The 16446-nt window shown below is 44.6% G+C and overlaps 1 protein-coding gene across 2 annotated transcripts in view; it reads right to left on the minus strand.

The window, feature by feature from the left end:
• RMDN2 (regulator of microtubule dynamics 2) overlaps positions 1-16446 on the minus strand; it is a 117130-nt gene that overhangs the window by 24609 nt on the left and 76075 nt on the right. For both annotated transcript variants that reach the window (XM_038752045.1, XM_038752037.1), the window contains 3 exons: positions 6321-6396; positions 5850-5927; positions 5274-5372 (listed from right to left, as the gene is read on the minus strand). In XM_038752045.1, coding sequence (XP_038607973.1) covers positions 5274-5372; positions 5850-5927; positions 6321-6396 — 253 coding nt within the window. The remainder of the gene's footprint in view (positions 1-5273; positions 5373-5849; positions 5928-6320; positions 6397-16446) is intronic.

The following is a 16446-nucleotide window of genomic DNA, read 5'->3' on the forward strand; positions in this document are numbered from 1 at the left end:
CGCTTGGGAAGCACAAGTGCCACTTGTCTTCTGCGTGACCTTGGGGAGGTCACTTAGCTTCTCTGTGCCTCAGTTACCTCCTCTTTAAAACGGGGATTGAGACTGTGAGCCCCACGTGGGACAATCTGATTACCTTGTATCCCCCAAACGCTTAGAACACTGCGTTGCACATATTAAGCGCTTAACAAGTACCATCATTATTATTATAGAGAAGCAGCGTGGCTCAGTGGAAAGAGCCCGGGCTTTGGAGTCAGAGGTCATGGGTTCACCTTATATCTATCCCAGTGCGTGGCACATAGTAAGTGCTTAACAAATACCATAATAATAATAATAATAACAATTATTATTATTATGCCAAAGACTCCCTCCTTCCCCTGAGTCCTCCCGCTAATTAGGAGTCTGTCACTAGCTGGTGTGGAATTAAGAGTCTGTGACTACGAAGTGGTGGAATCCAGATAAAATGGATAGGAAGGACCAACTCTCGCAGAGTTTTAATTCTTCTCTCTCAGTGAATGCAACTTAGTTCTGATTAGGGACTCCTGGGACAGCCTACCAGTGCTCAGGCCATCAGCTCTATTCTCATTCACTCATTCATTCAATCGTATTTATTGAGCGCTTACTGTGTGCAGAGCACTGGACTAAGCGCTTGGGAAGCACAAGTTGGCAACATAGAGAGACGGTCCCTACCCAACAGTGGGGTCACAGTCTAGAAGGGGGAGACAGAGAACAAAAGAAAACATATTAACAAAATAAAATAAATAGAATAAATATGTACAAATAAAATAAATAAATAGAGTAATAAATACGTACGAACATATGTACATATATACAGGTGCTGTGGGGAGCGGAAGGAGGTAAGGCGGGGGGGATGGAGAGGGGGAGGAGGGGGAGAGGCCCACTTCTCTGGGCCTCAGTGACCTCAGCTGTAAAATGGGGACTGAGACCGTGAGCCCCACGTGGGACAACTTGATTACCTTGTATCCACCCCAGCGCTTAGAACAGTGCTTGGCACATAGTAAGCGCTGAACAAATGCCATCATCATCATCATTATCATCATCATGTCACTTCACTTCTCTGTGCCTCAGTTACCTCAGCTGTAAAACAGGGATTAAGACTATAAGCCCCATATGGGACAACCTTATTACCTTGTATCTACCCCAGTGCTTAGAACAGTCCATAAAAAGTGCTTAACAAATACCATTTTTATTATTAGTAGCAGTAGTAGTAGTAGTAATAATAATTAGGATACAGTCATTTAGGGAATGCCACCCTGTGCCCTAGAGCGGAGCCACTGGCTTGGGGCAATTGGTTTTCCGGTTCTTTAATTTTGGGGCCAACTTAGGGGTCAAAAAGAAACCTATTTTTTCCAGGCATTTGATAATAATAATAATACTTCTAATAATAAAAATAATATTTGTTAAGCACGCATTATGTGGCAAGCACTACACTAAGCACTGGGGTAGATTCAAGATAATCACGTTGAGAAAAGTCCCTGTCCCACATGGGACTCACAGTCTATCTAAGAGGGAGAACAGACGATGAGGAAACTGACGCCTAGGTAAGTGAAGTGACTTGCCCAAGGTCACACAGAGAGCAAGTGGCAGAGTTAGGATTAGAACCCAGATCCTCTGATTCCCAGGCCCATACTCTTTCCACTAGGCCACACCTTTCCCTTCTTGAGTGGCCTGCTTCTTTTTCTGAGCTACCCCATGCCTGCTGGGAAGGAACATTTGCCAATTCCAGCTTCGCAGCCGGGATGTGAAGGCAGAACCTTCTTATTGACTTCTATGTTTAATTGATAGGATTAATCCTCGCCCTAGCAGACGGATCCTGGCGTGCCTCCCATCGGGGAATAAATTGTAAACTGGTACTGGATCCCAACCCTGCGACTGCTGATGTGATAGAGCGCGAATCACAAGCGCCAATTCCAAGGTGGGGTCGGCCCCCATAGTCTCGTGATCTGGACCCCCAGCCTGGCTCCTTGAGGGATACCTAACTGTGGGGGTCCCTCAAGGTTCAGTTCCGGGTCCCCTTCTGTTCTCCATCTACAACCACTACCTTGGAGAACTCATTCGCTCCCACGGCTTCAACTCCCATCTCTACGTGGATGATTCCCAAATCCGCATTTCCAGCCCTTATTTTTCTCCTTCTCTGCAGTCTGGTATTTCCTCCTGACTTGAGGACATCTCTATTTGGATGTCCCACTGACATCTCAAACTTAACATTTCCAAAACAGCACTCCTCATCTTCTCACCCAAACCCTGTCCTCCCCGGACTCTCCCATCACTGTAGACGGCATCACCATCCTTCCCGTCTCACAAACCCGTAACCTTGGCATTATCCCTGACTGCTGTCTCTCAGTCAACCCACATATTCAATCCATCTCTAAATCCTGTCGGTTCCACCTTCACAACATTGCTAAAATCCACCTTTTCTTCTCCACCCAAACTGCAACCGATTTTATCCAATCACTTATCCTATCCCACCTGGATTACTGCATCAGCCTCCTTGCTGACCTCCCTGCCTCCTGGCTCTCCCCACTCCAGTCTGTACATCACTCTGCTGCCCAGATCATTTTTCTACAAAAAAGTTCAGGCCATGTTTCCCTACTCCTCACCTATCCACCTACACATCAAACAGAAACTCCTCACCATTGTGGCTTTAAAGCAGTCAGTCACCTTGCCCCCTCCTATCTTACTTCGCTACTCTCCTACTTCAACCCAGCCCACACACCTTACCTATCTCGCCGCTGACTTTTTTTCCACATCCTCCCTCTGCCCTGGAATGCCCTCCCTCTTCATATCCAACAGACAAGAACTTTCCCTCGCCTTATAAGCCTTACTGAAGGCACTAAGAGCCCTTCCCTAAGCCCTTCTTTCCTCTTCTCCCACACCTTTCTGCAGCACCCTGACTTAATAATAATAATAATAATAATGGTGGCATTTATTAAGCACTTACTATGTGCTAAGCACTGGGGGGTTACAAGGTTATCAGGTTGTCCCATGGGGGGCTCACAGTCTTGGTCCCCATTTTCCAGATGAGGTAAATGAGGCCCAGAGAAGTGAAGTGACTTGCCCAAAGTCACCCAGCTGACAAGTGGCGGAGTGGGGATTTGAACCCATGACGTCTGACTCCAAAGCCCGGGCTCTTTCCACTGAGCCATGCTGCTTCCCTTGAATTGCTCCCTTTATTCACGCCAACAAGCCCCAGAGCACTTATGTACATATCTGTAATTTATTTATTTATATAAACGTCTGTCTAAACTGTAAACTCCTTATGGTCAGGGAATATGTCTGTTTACTGTTACATTTACTCTCCCAAGCAATTAGTACAGTGCTCTGCACACAGTAAGCACTTAATAAATACAACTGACTGACAGACTGACATCTCCGGTCTTAGACAAGGCCCAAGATTTCCCACCAGGACTGGCAAAGTCCCCCAAAAGGTGGCTTTTTGAGCTGACAGCTCTCTCTTTTTTTGTTTGTTTATGATATTTAATGATAGCAATAATAATAATTGTGGCATTTGTTAAGCGCTTATGTTGTGTCAAGCACTGTCTTAAGTGCTGGGATGGATAAAAGCAAATCGGGTTGGACACAGTCCCTGTCCCAAGTGGGGCTCATAGTCTCAATCCCCATTTTACAGATGAGTGACTGAGGCCCAGAGAAGTGAAGTGACTTTCACAAGGTCACCCAGTAAACAAGTGGCAGCGTAGCTTAGTGGATAGAACATGGGCCTGGGAGTGAGAAGGTCATGGGTTCTAATCCCAGCTCCACCACGTGTCAACTGCGTGACCTTGGGCAAGTCACCTCACTTCTCTAGGCCTCAGTTCCCTCATCTGTAAAATGGGGATTAAGAGTGTGAGCCCCATGTGGAACAGGGACTGCATCCAACCTCATTAACTTAGAACAGTGCTTGGCACGTAGTAAGCGCTTAACAAGTAATAATAATAATAATGGTATTGGTTAAGTGCTTACTATGTGCCAAACACTGTTCTAAGCACTGGGGGAGATACAAGGTAATCAAGGTTGTCCCACGTGGAGCTCACAGTCTTAATTCCCATTTTACAGATGAGAGAACTGAGGCACAGAGAAGTGAAGTGACTTGCCCACTGTCACACAGCCGACAAGTGGCGGAGCCGGGATTAGAATCCATGACATCTGACTCCCAAGCATGGGCTCTTTCCACTGAGCCACGCTGCTTCTCTGAGCCATGCTGCTTATTATTATTACACCATGCTGCTTCTCATGTTGTTGCCAACTTGCACTTCCCAAGCGCTTAGTACAGTGCTCTGCACACAGTAAGCACTCAATAAATATGATTGATTGAATGAATGAATGCTGATTGTTTGTTAAGCGCTTACGACATGGCGGGCACTGTACTAAGCGCTGGGATAGACACAAGATAATCAGATTACCCACAGTCCCTGTCCCACAATTTTACAATTACCTTACAATTACAATGACAATTGTAATTTTACAATTACCTTACAATTTTAAACCTGCCCTCTCCCAATCCCAGCCCCGTTCAAAGACACTGCCTCCTTTACACCCCTGCACTCCAAATGAGAAGTTGGCACCTGTGGTCTGAATCCCGACAGCACTGCTGATTCAATATTTCCATAAATAACAATAATAATTATGGGATTTGTTAAGTGCTTACTATGTGCCGGGCACTGTACTAAGCCCTGGTGGGGGGAACACAAGCAAATCGGATTAGACACAGTCCCTGTCGCACTTGGGGCTCGCGATTTGAATCCCCATTTTACAGATGAGGTAACTGAGTTCCAGAGAAGGGAAGTGACTCGCTCACGGTTACACAGCAGACCAGTGGTGGAGTGGGATTAGAACCCATGACCTTCTGAGTCCCAAGCCCAGGAATACGGAAGGACGCGCTTGAGCGCTAGAATGTCTGTGCACATAGAAGCAGCATGGCTCAGTGGAAAGAGTCCGGGCTTTGGAGTCAGAGGTCATGGGTTCGAATCCCAGCTCCGCCACATGTCTGCTGTGTGACCTTGGGCAAGTCACTTAACTTCTCTGAGCCTCAGTTACCTTATCTGTAAAATGGGGATTAAGACTGTGAACCCCACATGGGACAACCTGATCACTTTGCATCCCCCCCAGCGCTTAGAACAGTGCTTTGCACATAGTAAGCGCTTAACAAATGCCAACATTATTATTATTATAGAAGGCGCTCAATAAATGCTGCCGATTGACTGGGTCAAACCCTGGTACTTGGACGCTTCGGAAGTAAACAGATGGGTTGGATGTACCTTCAGGAAGTTACTCAAAGCTTCCTCTATAGTTGAAGTCGGTGGGGACCCAAAGATAGTAGCTGCCATTTTCCTTTCAATCCAAGACAATTTAGCGACCTACAAATACAGTAATCATTAGGGCTGCTTATCTCTGGGTAGAGCTGGATTCTCATATCCTACAGGATAATAAAGTTATTTACTCTACAGGGAAAAATAAACAGCCTTTTTTGGGCCTACGTTCCTAGAGAAAATTCAGCCTAAAAACTAATAGTTGGAACGACGGTGAAAGCGAACGCCGGAAATGGGTTTGAACGGAGGAGATGGCCCAGATATACGTTAATCTCACCGGCCCAACTGTATCATGGACCCGAGTGTGAAGGCTCCGGGGGACTCATCGGTTCCTTTAAAGTTGGAGCCCAATTCCAGGTTTTGAATTTTGAAATATATAAAAAAAAGCTTCTGCTCCGTTTGCCCAAGAGGGTATCAGTTTCCTTACCAGATTCCACGAGTCCGATTCAGTCAGTGGCGTCAGTGTCTGACGTGAACGGTGGCTGGATTCTAGGTAGGAGCTGACGATAAAGGAAAAGAACTTACGTCATAGCAATATCTCCCTCTTAGATAATGCACTTGCGGTTCCTCCGGTATAAGTTCAATGGCTTTCATCATATGTTCCTGAAAGGAATCAGACGAAAGGGCGGGGAGGGGTAACAGAAAGCCCAGTTCCAGAAACTCAGCTCAGCCCCCCCAAAATGACCACTCGTTTGCTTCACCCCGAAACGATCACTCACGTGAGCAAACTCTCCCTCTATTTCCCTCCCCGAATTCTCTTCTAGAGGCCGAGTTTATTCCTAGTTTGCAGAGAGAAGGTCTCCCTTAGAGCTGTGGACCTGAAATTCACCTCTCCCCGAATTCCTGACTCACCGTGGGCAGGGAATGTGTCATTTTATTGTTCCAGTGTACTCTCCCAAGTGTTGAGTACAGTGCTTTGCACACAGTAAGGGCTCAACAAATACGGATTGAATGAATGAATGAAGATGCATTTCCTTTCCTGACTTTCAAACTCACCTTGAAGAGAAAGGCGTAATGGAGTTTGCTCTGGAGTCCTTCCAATTCGGACATGTAGCCACACAGAATAGCATACCTGGAAATGGCATCCCAATGAAAACAGTGAGAGAGCACTCCTCCGCTACCGATATATTGCACATTTTAAAAATCTCGTTGTTAGCTTATGAATACTGTCAGTCAGTCAGTCGATAGGTCGTATTTATTGAGCACTTACTGTGTGCAGGGTGTTGTATTAAGCACTTGGGAGAGTACAAAATAACAGACAAATTCCCTGCCCACAATGAGTTTACTGTCTAGAGGATAATGCATGTCAAAAATATGACTGGCAAATCAAATAATAATAATAATAATAATAATGGCATTTATTAAGCGCTTACTATGTGCAAAGCACTGTGTGACAGAAGGTAATTCTAAATACATTCTTTAAATGTTTACATATTGGTACCAGTATATAAAAAAAAAATTCACCAAAGTAGTAAATCCCTGATATTGGCCATGTATATTCCACAGGGGAAAAAAAATGAAAAAAATTACCAGAATATTCAGATGGATATAATAATAATAATAATAATAATAATAATAATAATAGTATTTGTTAAGTGCTTATTATGGGCCAAGCACTGTTCTATGCGCTGGGGTAGATACAAGCTAATCAGGTTGTCCCACGTGGGGCTCACAGTCTTAATCCCCATTTTACAGAGAATCAATCAATCATATTTATTGAGCGCTTACTGTGTGCAGAGCACTGTACTAAGCGCTTCACAGAGAAGTGAAGTGACTTGCCCAAAGTCATGTAAGGGAAGCATTAAGCATTCTCATTAAGCATCTCATTAAGCATCTCATTAAGCATTCTCATTAAGCATCTTAATGCATCCCTTAAGCATTAAGGGAAGCAGCGTGGCTCAGTGGAAAGAGCACGGGCTTGGGAGTCAGAGGTCATAGGTTCAAATCCCGGCTCTGCCAATTGTCAGCTGTGTGACTTTGGGCAAGTCACTTAACTTCTCTGTGCCTCAGTTACCTCTTCTGTAAGTGGGGATTAAGACTGTGAGCCCCCTTTGGGACAATCTGACAACCTTGTAACCTCCCTGGCGCTTAGAACAGTGCTTTGCACATAGTAAGCGCTTAATAAATGCCATTATTATTATTATTATTATTATGTAGCTGATAAGTGGCGAAGCTGGGATTAGAACTCAAGACCTCGGACTCCCAAGCCCTTGCTCTTTCCGCTAAACCATGCTGCTTCTCAGGCAGCAGGGTTTTCCATGCAAATTTCTTTTCCCCAATGAAACGTTTCCTCCAAAAGTGAGGTTCAAACTAACGTATCCTGCCCCACTGAAGGAAAATTTCCTGCAAAAACAGCACGGTCTAGTCGAAAGAGCACAGGCTTGGGAATCAGGGGACCTGGGTCCTAATCCCAGCTCTGTCACTTGTCTGCTGTGTGACCTTGGGCCAGTTACTTCACTCTCTCTGTGCCTTAGTTTCCTCATCTGTAAAATGGGGAATAAGATTATGAGTCCTAAGTGGGAGAAGGACAGTGTCCAGCCTGATTATCTCGTATCCTCTCCAGTGCTTAGTACAATGCCTGGCACATAGTAAGTGCTAACCAAAAAAAAAAAAAGGGAAAAAAAGCAGGTATTTGTCATGATGCCAGAACTGCACTGCAATTGCTGGACTTTGGAATGAGGATACAGGGAAAAGGGTGCCCAGGGGCATTGTAAGAGAAGTTATCGTATTTATTGAGTGTTCCCGGGGTGCCCTGCACAGTACAAAGCACTTGGGAAGGTGTGACAGAAAGAAGAAATATTCCCTGATAATAATAATAATAATAATAATAATAATAGAACATTTATTAAGCACTTACTATGTGCAAAGCACTGTTCAGGTTACGTGATCAGGTTGTCCCACGGGGGGCTCACAGTCTTAATCCCCCTTTTACAGATGAGGTAACTGAGGCACAGAGAAGTGAAGTGACTTGCCCAAAGTCACACAGCTGATAGCTGGCGGAGCCGGGATTTGAACCCATGACCTCCGACTCCAAAGCCCAGGCTCTTTCCACTGGGCCACGCTGCTTCTCTAAGAGTTTCATACTCTAATGGGGAGGACCGATATGATATTAGAGTCATCATCTTAGTCTAGTGGAAAGCGCATGGGCTGGGAGTTAGCAGACCTGGGTTCTAATCCTGGTTCTGCCACTTGTTTGCTGAGTGCTCTTAGGCAATTCACTTAACTTCTCTGGGCCTCAGTGTCCTTATCCGCAAAACCGGAATGAAATACCCTCCCCTCCCTCCCCGTGTAAGACGGGGACCTGATTACTTTGCATCTACCGCAGCGTTTAGTAAAGTGCTTGGCCAGGGTAAGCACTTAAAAAGCACCATTATTACTATTAAATAATTTAAAATACAAATGAATAAACTTATTTGCTCAAGAGCTGAGGAGGGGAATCAATAAGCACAGAAGTACTAGGTTGACGAGATGAGATTCCACAATACTAGTTTTAAATCCCTTTTAATCAATCAATCAATCAATCAATCAATCAATCAATCGTATTTATTGAGCTCTTACTCAATAAATCCCTTTCCCTTCCTCAGTCAAGGAACTGGGCTACAGCACCCCTACATTCAATCGGCTGTATTTACTGAGCTCTTACTGGGTGCAGAACATTGTACTAAGCGCTCAGGAGAGTACAATATAACAATATAACATCATCATCATCATCAATCGTATTTATTGAGTGCTTACTATGTGCAGAGCACTGTACTAAGCGCTTGGGAAGTACAAATTGGCAACATATGGAGACAGTCTCTACCCAACATTGGGCTCACAGTCTAAAAGGGGGAGACAGAGAACAAAACCAAACATACTAACAAAATAAATAGAATAGATATGTACAAGTAAAATAAATAGAGTAATAAATATGCACAAACATATATACATATATACAGGTGCTGTGGGGAAGGGAAGGAGGTAAGATGGGGGCGGATGGAGAGGGGGACGAGGGGGAGAGGAAGGAAGGGGCTCAGTCTGGGAAGGCCTCCTGGAGGAGGTGGGCTCTCAGCAGGGCCTTGAAGGGAGGAAGAGAGGGCCTTCCCTGCCCTCAGTGATCTTACATTGCTCTCAATCATTCATATTTATTGAGCGCTTACTGTGTGCAGAGCACTGAACTAAGCACTTGCTATACACATTCCTTGCCCCCTACTGAACTGTGTGGAAGCCCACCATTCTGGTGAGATTTGACTGCTGTAAAAGCGATGTTCACCTTTTTACGGCTTGGCCTGGCTATGCTAATTGCAATCAACTATGTTAATGGAAGGGGGTAAAAACTCTACGGATACAAAACCAGAACGATTGCGGATGGAGGTGGGGTGTTTGGGGAGAGATGTGTCCATGGCGTCGCTATGGGCCGGAGACCACTCGACGGCATAAGACAAGAAACACCGAGCAACTCTGGTGGGCTTTGGCTGGTTACATTCAGCTAGTTTAATCTGACTGCAAAATTTGGATTCATTCATTCATTCAATCATATTTATTGAGCGCTTACTGTGTGCAGAGCACTGTACCAAGCACTTGGGAAGTACAAGTCGGCAACATATAGAGACGGTCCCTACCCAACAGTGGGCTCACAGTCTAGAATGAAACAAAACATATTAACACAATAAAATAAATAGAATATGTACAAACAAAATAGAGTAATAAATACGTACAAACATATATACATTTATTATACAGACTAGGAGCTCTATAAACCTAAAGGATGGCATTTTTTGAGCGCTTACTGTGGGAAGAGCACTGCTGAGAGCTCACCTCCTCCAGGAGGCCTTCCCAGACTGAGCCCCTTCCTTCCTCTCCCCCTCGTCCCCCTCCCCATCCCCCTCACCTTACCTCCTTCCCTTCCCCACAGCACCTGTATATATGTATATATGTTTGTGCATATTTATTACTCTATTTATTTATTTTACTTGTACATATCTGTTCTATTCATTTTCTTTTGTTAGTATGTTTGGTTTTGTTCTCTGTCTCCCCCTCCTAGACTGTGAGCCCACTGTTGGGTAGGGACTGTCTCTATATGTTGCCATATATATAGTACAGTGCTCTGCACACAGTAAGCGCTCAATAAATACGATTGATTGATTGAAGAGCACTGTGCTTAGGACGTGGGAGCATACGATAAAACAGAGTTGGGGGTCGAGGACCCCGCCCGCAAGGAGCTTACTGTCTAGTAGGGGGGACAGGGAATAAAATGATTACGGATAGGTGAAATGGTGGAGTATGAAGATTTGTACCCAAGTGCAGCGGAGCCAGGGGTGGCGTGACTATCAAGGGCTTTAAGGGGTACATTCCCTTTCAGGATTGTACCTGGAGGGTTTCCAGTCCTCTACCAATCTCAACTACGGGAGGGAGAGTCAAGCGGAGGCCTACCTATTCCATTCCTAGCTTGGGTGGTGGCTAGCGAGTGGAATAATGACATTTATTAAGTGCTTACTATGTGCAAAGCACTGTTCTAAGCGCTGGGGAGGTTATAAGGTGATCAGGTTATCCCACGTGGGGCTCCCAGTCTTAATCCCCATTTTACAGATGAGGAAACTGAGGCACAGAGAAGTGAAATGACGCCCAAAGTCACATAACTGACAATTGGCGGAGCCGGGAAAAGTCAAAACGCAGCTGTGCTGAGCAGCAGCAGCATGGGAGAGTTGAGGGCAGAGACTCAAGTTGACTGCGCGGAAGGAGGCAGTGGTAAACCACTTCCAAAAAACTACCGAAAAAAACTCTACGGATCCACTACCGGAATGACTGCAGTTGGAGGTGGGGCTTTCTGGGAGAGATTCATTCAATGGTATTTACTGAGCGTTTACTGTGTGCAGAGCACTGTACTAAGCACTTAAGAGAGATGTGTCCACGGAGTCGCTATTGGGCCGGACATAACTCGACAGCGTAAGACAAGAGGGGTGCATAGCTGAGTGCATAGACATAGGGATGAGGGAGAGCTTATAGGGGAAATGAGGGCTGAGTCAGGGAAGGCTTCTAGGAGGAGATGTGATTTTAATAAGGTTTGGAAGATGGGCAGAAAGGTGAGCTGTCGTATATGAAGGGGAAGAGAGCTCCACGCCAGAGAGAGGACGAGGGCAAGGAGTCGGTGAGGAGATCGAGATGCCGTGTGATGTTGGGAAAGTCACTTCACTGGGCCTCAGTTATCCCATTTGTAAAACGGGGATTGAGATTGTGAGCCCCAGATGGGACAGGGAGGGACTGTGTAATAGTAATAATGATAGCATTTATTAAGAGCTTACTATGTGCAAAGCACTGTTCTAAGCGCTGGGGAGGTTACAGGGTGATCAGGTTGTCCCACGGGGGGCTCACAGTCTTCATCCCCATTTTCCAGATGAGGTCACTGAAGCGCAGAGAAGTGAAGTGACTTGCCCAAAGTCACACAGCTGACAAGTGGCGGAGCGGGATTTGAACCCATGACCTGTGACTCCAAAGCCCGGGCTCTTCCCACTGAGCCACGCTGCTTCTCCTGGGGTGTATTCACCCCAGGGCTTAGTACAGTGCCTGGCATATAGTAAAAGCTTAACAAATGCCACAATTATTATTATTATTACTGTGAGTAGGATGACAATTAGGCACTGTAGTGGAAGGATAGTAAATTCAAAATGATGAAACATAAAAAAAAACCCAGTTCGGCATTTTCTTTAAGAAAAAAAACCTGAATGTGAAAAGCTCATACAATTAATAATTTCAAGTGAAAAATACAGGCTCTCGCGACATTAACCTATCCGGTGTTCTAGAAAGAGTTGACCTTCGATACCCTTAAAATTTCAGGAGATGGTTACAGATATAATTTATTATCATCCCTACTGATTCAAGTCATGTGTAGGCATTGTTAATTAAAACCTAACAATGATAGCTATTTTACTACGGTTAATTATCTAGACTATAAGTTCCTGGTGGGTAGGGATCGTATCTACCAACTCTTTTATATTATACTCTGCTTAGCGCTTAGTACGGCACTCTGCACGAAGTAGGCTTTCAATAAATACCATTGATTGACTGACCCAAGTAGACTCTCAAATACTACTGATTGATAAATGTCAATTTGAAAGGAGTCCTCTTGGGACTACCATGGCCACAGTGCTTAGGGGAGATCCTGGACTAGGGACAGCCTCAATTCAGGTGAGGGCCTCACAATTCCGGGACATGTTGGGGAATTTTCTTCAACCGATTGTGACTGTTCAATTTTGTCAAGAACAGTAACTATTTAAAAGGCACGTAGTTAAAATCTAGCCAGCCACCTTGGTTCCCTAGTCCGTTACATACGATGCAAAATCAGTGATTTAGGGAGACAGTTAAAACAGATCCAACTGATGGGACTTTTCATCTCCTTTCTTTCATCTTTTGTGTTACAATGATCAACTTAGTGGACCTTTAGATACACACGTGCCTATCCATGATTTTTCCAGAACTTTGTGCGTGACCAAAAACTAGGCGCAATCCCCACAGGACTACTTACTGTCACCCAATTACTTCATTCCCAAAACAGTCTGCATCTTGAGAGTCCCCAGTAAAATCCGTGGTCTGGGTGGAAATGAAAGGACATACTAGGCGACCTTAGTAAGTGCATTCATTTCTCAAACGCGACTATACAGCGTGAGCCACTTTAAGTTGATATTTTTCTGTCATCATCAATTAATTTCTCTTTCATATTCATTCAATCGTATTTATTGAGCGCTTACTGTGTGCTGAGCACTGTACTAAGCGCTTGGGAAGTACAAGTTGGCAACCTATAGAGACGGTCCCTACCCAACAGCGGACTCACAGTCTAGAAGGACTGCATATTTGCCAACCATGCTGAAAAAGCCAAGAATGCTCGCAAAATTTTCAACTTTCATGATGATAGAATCAAGTTCAGGGTGTAGAAATCTGAAGACTGTAGGGGTGTGATTATTCATATGTAAGCTCTGGAAAAAATACGTCCACTGATGTTTTTAGTATGGTATCTAATAACCAAACATAATCCCCGATGATGTGGAAGGCAAAACAGAACTTCATGATGATAGAATTGAGTTCAGGGTGTAGAAATCTGAAGACTGTATGGGTGTTATTATTCATATGTAAACTCTGGAAAAAGTATGTCCACTGATGTTTTTAGTATGGTATCTAATAACCAAACATAATCCCTGATGATGTGGAAGGCCAAAGAGAACTTGAGAATCTGAAACTACCCTGAAATCGTGTACATTGAATTAGCGCCAGCAATTAATGAAAAGAACCGCTTTATTATATAGCGAATCCATCACGCTAAAACTTGGACCTCCATGTGAAAAAATTTAAAAAGTTTATATGCAAAAAACCACATTTACTAGCATCGCATAGTACTCACAAATAGAAAGGATGATTATTTTTTCATTCAATTTGTGTGCATTTCTTAATGGCACTTTAATGGATAAACAAATTCTTTACTCCTGACAATAGGTAGCTCCTGGAGGCCTCAGTATCACATATATTTTAATGATAATGTTCACTGCATTGGGAGTATGGAGAAACATGAAATTAAAATGAGAAGGTCGCCTCGACTACCTCTTTGATGACCTCTTTTTCTGGTTTCTCTCTCCACTCCAGTCCATACTTCTCTCTGCCGCCCGGATCATTTTTCTAAGGAAAATTCAGTGTATGTTTCCCCACTCCTCAAGAACCTCCAGGAGTTGCCCATCCACCTCTGCATCAAACAGAAACTCCCTTACTGTCAGCTTTAAACCACTCAATCACCCTGCCCCACGGGTTTCCTAGGATAATCCAGCCCGCTGACTTCGCTCCTGTCTCGCTGCTGACCCCTCGCCCATGTCTTCCCTCTGGCCTGGAGCTCCTCCCCCTCTAAATCATCATCAATCATATTTATTGAGCGCTTACTATGTGCAGAGCACTGTACTAAGCGCTTGGGAAGTACAAATTGGCAATCCGGCAGACCACCCTTCTCCCCACCTTCAAAGCCCGACTAAAATCGCATCTCCTCATTTTACAGATGAGGGAACTGAGGCACAGCGAAGTTAAGTGATTTGCTCAAGAACACACAGCAGACAGGTGGCAGAGCCGGGATTAGAACCCATGACCTTCGGACTCCCAGGCTCGTGTGACCGTCCATTAGGTCACACTGCTTCTCCTTCTGTGTTGCCTAATCACTCGGATCTGTCCCCTTCCTTCCTTCATTTAATTGTGTTTATTGAGCACTTACTGTACGCAGAACACTGTACTAAGCATTTGGGAGAGTACAATGCAACAATAACAGACACAGTCCCATGAGAAGCAGCGTGGCTCAGTGGAAAGAGCACTGAGGTCATGGGTTCAAATCCCCGGCCTCCACCAATTGTCAGCTGTGCGACTTTGGGCAAGTCACTTCACTTCTCTGTGCCTCAGTGACCTCATCTGCAAAATGGGGATTAAGACTGTGAGCCCCCCGTGGGACAACCTCATCACCTTGTAACCTCTCCAGTGCTTAGAATCGTGCTTTGCACATAGTAAGTGCTTAATAAATGCCATTACATATCCCCTGCCCAAAAAGATCTTACAGTCTGATTGTGGGGGTGAGGGGCGAAAGGACAGACCCACCCTCAACCCCACAGCACAGGCACATATCTGCAATTTTTTTTTTAATGTCTGTCTCCCCCTCTTTACTGTAATGAGCAGGGAACACGTCTACCAACTTTGTCATATTGTATTCTCCCAAGTAATGTTCAGTGCACTGCACACAGTAAATGCTCAATAAATACCATTGCTTGATTAATGTCTGTCTCCCCCTCTTTACTGTAAGCTCCTTGTGAGCGGGGAACATGTCTACCAACTTTGTCGTATTGTATTCTCCCAAGTACGGTTCAGAGCACTGCACACAGTAAATGCTCAATAAATACCACTGATTGATTAATGTCTGTCTCCCCCTCTTTACTGTAAGCTCCTTGTGAGCAGGGAACATGTCTACCAACTTTGTCTCATTGTATTCTCCCAAGTACGGTTCAGTGCACTGCACACAGTAAATGCTCAATAAATACCATTGATTGATTAACGTCTGTCTCCCCCTCTTTACTGTAAGCTCCTTGTGAGCAGGAAACATGTCTACCAACTTTGTCGCATTGTATTCTCCCAAGTACGGTTCAGAGCACTGCACACAGTAAATGCTCAATAAATACCACTGATTGATTAATGTCTGTCTCCCCCTCTTTACTGGAAGTTCCTTGTGAGCGGGGAACATGTCTACCAACTTTGTCGTATTGTATTCTCCCAAGTGCGGTTCAGAGCACTGCACACAGTAAATGCTCAATAAATACCATTGCTTGATTAATGTCTGTCTCCCCCTCTTTACTGTAAGCTCCTTGTGAGCGGGGAACAGGTCTACCAACTTTGTCATATTGTATTCTCCCAAGTACGGTTCAGAGAACTGCACACAGTAAATGCTCAATAAACACCATTGCCCATTTCTTCCCTCCAGCCTGGACCTCCCTCCCCCAAGACCACCGTGTCCTCACCTTCAAAGCCTTATTAAAATTACCTCTCTTCCAAGAGGCCTTCCGTGACTAAGCCCTCATTTCCCCTACTCTCTCTCCCTTCTACATCGCCCATGCCCTCATATCTGCACCCCTTAAGCATCTGCTATTCACCCATCCTCAGCCCCACATCACCGCATACATGTCCATAATTTATTTTCACACCTGTCACCCCTTCTAGACTGTAAGCTCCTTGTGGATAGGGAATGTTGCTTCCAGCTCTACTGGATCGTACTCTCCCAAGACCTTAGTTCAGTGCTCTGCACGCAGTAAGTGACATAACGCTCAGCTGACTGATGGATCCTGTAGCGAAAAATACAGTATAGATTTTTTTTTTTAATTTAGCAGAAAGCCATAATATTCACCCTTGCAAGACTGGCTGGGAGAATCATTTGCCACTCTAAAATTGTTGCGATTATACTGTCACGAGACATTATTTTCCTCCTGCTTATTTTGGTATTCTAATAATAATAATAATGGCATTTGTTAAGCGCTTACTATGTGCAAAGCACTGTTCTAAGCACTGGGGGAGATACACGGTAATCAGGTTGTCCCACATGGGGCTCACAGTCTTAATCCCCATTTTCCAGATGAGGTAA

Source organism: Tachyglossus aculeatus, chromosome 1, assembly GCF_015852505.1.
Source record: "Tachyglossus aculeatus isolate mTacAcu1 chromosome 1, mTacAcu1.pri, whole genome shotgun sequence".
Taxonomy (NCBI): Eukaryota; Metazoa; Chordata; class Mammalia; order Monotremata; family Tachyglossidae; genus Tachyglossus; species Tachyglossus aculeatus.